The 6,359-nt window shown below is 35.8% G+C and overlaps 1 protein-coding gene across 1 annotated transcript in view; it reads left to right on the forward strand.

Annotated features, from left to right (window-relative positions):
* LOC108229692 (mannose-binding protein C-like) overlaps positions 1-5,013 on the forward strand; it is a 10,721-nt gene extending 5,708 nt beyond the window's left edge. Inside the window, exons 3-6 of the mRNA XM_037978276.1 lie at positions 1,357-1,526; positions 2,264-2,341; positions 2,626-2,691; positions 4,404-5,013. Of these exons, the coding sequence (XP_037834204.1) occupies positions 1,379-1,526; positions 2,264-2,341; positions 2,626-2,691; positions 4,404-4,786 (675 nt within the window). The 5' untranslated portion in view covers positions 1,357-1,378 and the 3' untranslated portion in view covers positions 4,787-5,013. The remainder of the gene's footprint in view (positions 1-1,356; positions 1,527-2,263; positions 2,342-2,625; positions 2,692-4,403) is intronic.
* Positions 5,014-6,359: the final 1,346 nt, after the last annotated feature.

The following is a 6,359-nucleotide window of genomic DNA, read 5'->3' on the forward strand; positions in this document are numbered from 1 at the left end:
GTGAGCAGGGAAAGGAGACAGCAGGCAGACAGGCCAGAATCATAACAGACCATCACGAACCACACTCCATATCAGTAGGTGGCGGTAATACACACCTTCCGTTGTTTGCCAACCGCCATAAAACATCACATAAGAAGAAGTGGAATGACAACAAACAAGAACAAGAACTGAAACAAAACCTCAAACAGAAAACAAGATGAAAATAAAACAAAAACTGAAACACAGAAACCCAAATCCTCACACTTTCATGATTTTATTTAGATTATCCTATATTTCATTCAGATTATACATGATTGATGTGTTTTTTCTTTCTTTTTTTGAACTTCATTATGTACCTGCTGTATTGGATTCTGTTTTTATTTCTGTTGTAAAGCACCTTGGATCGCCTTGCTGCTGAAAAGTGCTATATAAATAAATCTTACTTCACTTCACTTCATATCATTCTTGCAATTTTACCTAAACTTTTAAGTTTTTGTCACTATTTCTTGTGGTGAAATATGGTTTAATATTTCCCACAAATGCTGAAGATGCTGCCATCGATGTTAAATGAATTAACTTTTGACCCCTAAGTAAAGCTTTTTCTCACACAGCACAAGAATGTTACTTTGAAATGTTTTCAGAAATTGCTTTAGCACTAAATTTGTCCTTTTACAGACCAGTATGTCCAGCAGTAATTGAGAACATAAAATGATAATTTATCAAAACCTCACCAACAGAAACTTTTTGGTTCTCAAGGCATTTAAAAGTTTATAAGCTTTTGAAAAGAACTTACATTTATCAGACAGAAGTTTCCTGTTTGCTGGTTGTGTAACATGTTTTAAACTGATTATCACTTCACTGGGCTTGATCTTTAACATCTGTGGTTTTAAGCTGTTTCTCTCAGTACTTGTGTTTGGAAACAGCAGNTTAAAAGTTTATAAGCTTTTGAAAAGAACTTACATTTATCAGACAGAAGTTTCCTGTTTGCTGGTTGTGTAACATGTTTTAAACTGATTATCACTTCACTGGGCTTGATCTTTAACATCTGTGGTTTTAAGCTGTTTCTCTCAGTACTTGTGTTTGGAAACAGCAGCACATTCTGGACATAAGTCTGTTTTGGTGGTGAGTTGTTTTTAAAAGAAATTTACTTTTTAAGTCAGTTTCATGATTATGTTTCATTTTTGATTCTGACCTTCATCATCAATCCGAGTGACAACATGTTAATGATTGAAAACATCAGTTTTAACGAGAAAAAATGTTATTACAATCTGTATTGTGACTTTAATCTGGATTTGCTTTTTTACACGTTCAGTAATTTGACAAAAATGTTTCAGATGTGAACCAAATAGTGGAATGATCAAATGTATTTTTCTACAGAATTCCACGCTGCAAATAGAAGATGAGGCTTTGTCTTCTCCTCTGTATTTTCTGCCTGACGGCTCCTTCAGGCTACGGTCAGGACAAGGGTCCTTGTCCTCAATGTGAAACAGGAGATACGGGAATACCTGTGTGCTGTGTTGGACCAGTTGGACCAGCTGGACCACCAGGTACATAATAATGGTTTGCTTATCTTCTTTAATCAAGCAAATAAAAAAAAAACGGTCCTTTTATGGAATTTCTGTTGAAATATTCTTTAATAACAAAGTTTTGTGTTCTGAATATGAAACAGTGAACGATACAATAAACATGAATAAAATAACACTCATCACAACAAGAGACACACCTTTTGAGACATGTCTGACTTCATATTGTGAAGGCAGCAGTGCAGCTGATTGCAATTTATCCTCTTGTCTACTGAAATGTGTTACCACCGGTTGTCAGGGGACGGTAAATATTTCAATCTAAATGTGTATCACAAACAGTGTAGGTCTTTGAGAACTGGTCTCAATTGAGCCTTGACACCATTTGCATGAATATGGATGGGTTTATGTCTAAATGCATACAAAATATGTTATTTAAATGTGGGCAAGCTATGTCAGCACAGACAAACTACATTTAGTTGGCAGTTTAGTTTGAAGTGCAAGTCTTCCTTTGCAAATGGATTATGAATGTACAAAACGTGCTTCTCTCCTGATTAGTGCCTCCAAAAGCTGTGCTGTCTTTTGGTATATCAGGGCCTGTATCCTTCCTTTGAGATTTCATAACAATTCTCCTTTAATACTTTGAAGGGAGGAAGCCTTTGCATTAAATCCGTCTATAGAATTTTCTGAGTAAAGTGTGTCAGTGTGTGTGTGTGAGACTTTAAAAGCCTTCAAAGCCATTAAAGATAATGATATTTTTTCAGGACCACAAGGACGACCAGGAGTACGAGGAACACAAGGATTTATAGGACCACCAGGACCAGCTATAATGTGTGGACTAGGTGTTTACAGTTTAATGCATTTATGTAATTGGTATATTTGTATTATTTAAATGATGATAATATTTCATACAGTCCGTTTTTAGGTGTCAAACTTTTGATCTTCAACCCAGAGAAAATTTCCATTCATTAAAAACAGATTTGTTTTTTATGAAGTCCAGTGATTATAAACTTTACTATATCATACAAATTGAGCTCTTTCATAAATTAAAGTGTTTGGTCAGCAGAGATTTCTGTGAGTCACAACTTAATTAATTTGTTAACTAAATTTATCCTGTCTTATCCAGAAATCTTCAGTTTTATTGAACAGGATTTTGAAACACTGAAGAAGACGACTGCAAAGTTAGAGCTGGGTAAGTGTTCATAGATTTTACAGAGATAAATTAGCACTTAAGGAGTTAAATACATGCAAATAGTTATTAGTTACAGCTTAGTAAATGTTTTTATGAAAAATTGTTTCAAAGAACATTCTGGCCATTTTGAACTGATGTTCTGTGTAAAAGTTATTTAACAATTAATATGTGTTGTAGGTAACACTTTGAACAAACTCAGTTTAGAGAAATAAAGTTAAATTCTGACTGTAGTGATGAGCGAATAGCTGGTCTGCGTGAGGCCAAAACCAAAAAGGATTGTTACTGTTGTAATGGAAACTGTTTCAGTGATTCTTGCAGCATGTGACCCCTTGTTGAACTGGAAAAACACAGAAGCATTTATGACACCATGTTTTAGGGAATGAGCACTCCTTATCTTATAGGGCTCTGGGGTGTATGAAACAGTTACCTGATCCCTACCCCCATTGGGAGACCCCTCCTCATCTTATGGAAAGTTACGAGTGTGTTGAGCTGGGTATTTAAAGAGCGGCCTCTTGTTCTGTGGTCAGACTCACTCACCTCAGCTCAGTGATTCTCAGCTAAATAGCTTAAACTATCATGTGTTTTCTAGATATACAGTTATTTCCATCCAACTCTGTGGTTAATTGAAAGCTCAGAAAGCTGTATGAGTGATGGGGTGACACTTCCTGTGCAGACTGGGGCACCTCCAGCAGGAGTTTCATAAAATTTTAAATATGAGTTGTTTTTTGACAACAAAATTTGTTTTCGACATTGGATTAGCTCAGAGAAGCTCTTATTAGCTTTTCATTAAGGTCTGAGCAGACATGTCCAGAGAGGATTTTTGCTGTCTTAAAAAAACTCTATTCTAATTTTGAATGTAGTTCATGCAAACACTCCTAATAAACCTTTACATTAGCATCAGCTTGACATTACACACATATTTTGGCAGGGATTACACAATTCCATCTAAAATGGACCCCAGACTTCACCTGAAGTATGAGAGCAGCACTGCTGCTGCTTTGATCTCTGAAAATAACTATAGAAGTCAATGTAGATAACCAAGTAATGTGAAACTGACACCATTGTGAAGGCATATGAAACAACATTTGCATGAACTGCTATGAAAGTTTTGATGTTAGAGTAGTTTTAAGATGGAAGCAGCCAACTTTGGTGAGGGCTGGATTCAGACTAGTTGTTAGCTCATAAGTTCAATCAGAAGTAAACTATTTCTTCAAACAGGTAAGATGTCGATTGTTTCAGGGGCGGTATAGATGGTTGTAATTTTAGTCTGAGCGATGCATTGCATTGCCTAAAATAGGGATAGAATTAGCCCCAAAATGATGTGTGACCAATGTGCTGTGTACAAGTCTGTAACTGGGCTCTGAAAACAAACCCAGGACCACTTATATATTAGCAGCTCCTGCTCTGGTATCAGAGAGGCTGAGGCCAGTTGTGCTATCTATCTCAAGGACTGGTGCAGATATGGAAAAAACAAATCATAGTCTCTAACTCCAAAATCAGTAGCATTAAAAAAGGGGGAGAGGGTTTGGATGACGTGAACTTCAACCTGATCCTTTGAAATGGTCATCACTAGAAAAACCGTTATTTTACTGTTTATTGTTTAAGGAAATAAATGTGCCATTGTTCAGAAAAACAACAAATGGTTTTAAAACGATGTGTTTTACTTGATATTTATTACTTATTAGTGGCACATTTCTGTCTCTTCTTTTCAGCTGCAGGCTTTGACTTTATGCGGAAGGTCGGTCAGAAATACTTTGTGTCCAACAAGGAGACAGACTCTTTCTCGAAGGCCGTTGAGTTCTGCTCCCAACAAGGCTTAGAGCTGGCTCTGCCCCAGAGTGAGGAGGAGAACCGCATTCTGACTCAGCTGATCGGCGAAGCTGACAAAACAGCCTGGATCAACGTCAATAATAAAAGAGCAGAGGGGAATTTTGGGTCTGATATGAAAAATCAACCTCTGACCTTTACCAAATGGGGTGAAGGAGAGCCGGATGACAGCATCCAGGGTACAGGCTGCACCATGGTGTCTGAGACCGGCATGTGGAGAGTGACACAGGACTGCTCTCTGAACGCTCACATCATCTGTCAGATATAGAAAAGCTCTTAAATGTCAAGCAGTGACTTTGAAGAGCATGAGTGACATAATTTGATATTATTCATTGTATTTTCTATAAAACAAAGAGCCTGGTCTTCCTTCGCCACCTTCCTGTGTTTGTCTGTCATTACACCTCTTGCTGTTTCTCTCCATTCATCTTTCCTGGCAGCAGCTGTGCGACCCTCTGTTTAATCTGACTCTGGTAAAATAAAGACAAAGGTTTTACTAAGTTTTTTTTATCTTAACTCCTTGTTTATGAGACTTGCTTTTGGGGGGATTGTAATTCATTTTGTAGACCAATAAAAGCAGTGAGAAAATAAGAAGGAAGTCAGTTTTACTTCTGGGGACTGGAAAAGATGATACAGGAGGTCAAAAACAGTTTATCCGAATAATATTTTTTAAACCAAAATGAGTTTTCTAGCTTGCATTCTTGAAGTAGGAAACATATAAAAAGCTCATAAGAAGTTTGAACTACAGTTTGATCAACACGAGTCTACATGCAACTGCAGGGGGTGGAGCAAAACACATAATGAAACCAAATTAAGTGTGTTTCTCTGATCTTTATGAGTGCAGTTGATATGATATTTTTTAGCATGTTGGAATGCTGTGTACACTAAATTACTTGTATCAGTGATAACAGTTTTCTTAAAATATATTTAATGTGACAGCCAAGGTGCGTGTATTTGAATGGCTAACAAGATTTACAAAACATAGAACCATTTTCAGGTTTTTATTCACTATAATCACAGTTGTTAAATGCAATTTATTTTAAAGACTGTTGAATTAAAAAACAACTACAAAGACGAAATCTTCACTATTTTATAATATATTCCTGATTAGCTGCTTACTTTTCTTTGTTGTTTTCAACTATAAACAGTTTTTGTGTCAAAGCCTGGAAAGAAATATTTTGTACCCAAGTAAAAAGGAAACAGGTCTGAAAAAACTTGAAAGATTTTCATATTTACAGCTGGATCTTACAAATAAAGTGTATTATTCATATAAAATTTTTACTTTGTTGTGAGAAGGACAGCTTTATGAAACCACTGATAGATAATGCCTTAAATCAGCCAGGAAAAGTCAATTATTTTCATGATTTATTACAATCACCAAACATATCAGTATCATTGATATTTTTTAAAAAGCAGACAGGCGCTGCTGATCAAATGTACTTGGATTATTAATCAACATCAGTGTGATCACCTGTATAAAAACAGGCAGTTTGCTGGAGTGTACAGGTGTGTGTTAACACAATGCCAAAATGGAAAGACATCAGTAAGTCAAGGGAGATGGAGGTTTGGGGATACAAATTGGGAAAACTATAAAAAAGTAAGTGAAGTTAGTATGGTAAATATAGATATAAGTAAATCAATAAATGAATTAAGTTTAGAAATTAGTGATAGTATTATTCATGCAGCAAAAACAATTATTCCTAGAAGTAAAGGGGTTAAAAAGAAGAAGATAGTTCCTTGGTGGACTCTAGTGTTCAATAGCAATTAAAACAAGAAACAAGGCCTATAAAAATATATTTTTTAAAAATTTGCTTCCAAAATCTAATAATTTGTAAGAGAAAACA

The sequence above is a fragment of the Kryptolebias marmoratus genome, linkage group LG11 (assembly GCF_001649575.2).
Source record: "Kryptolebias marmoratus isolate JLee-2015 linkage group LG11, ASM164957v2, whole genome shotgun sequence".
Lineage (NCBI taxonomy): Eukaryota > Metazoa > Chordata > Actinopteri > Cyprinodontiformes > Rivulidae > Kryptolebias > Kryptolebias marmoratus.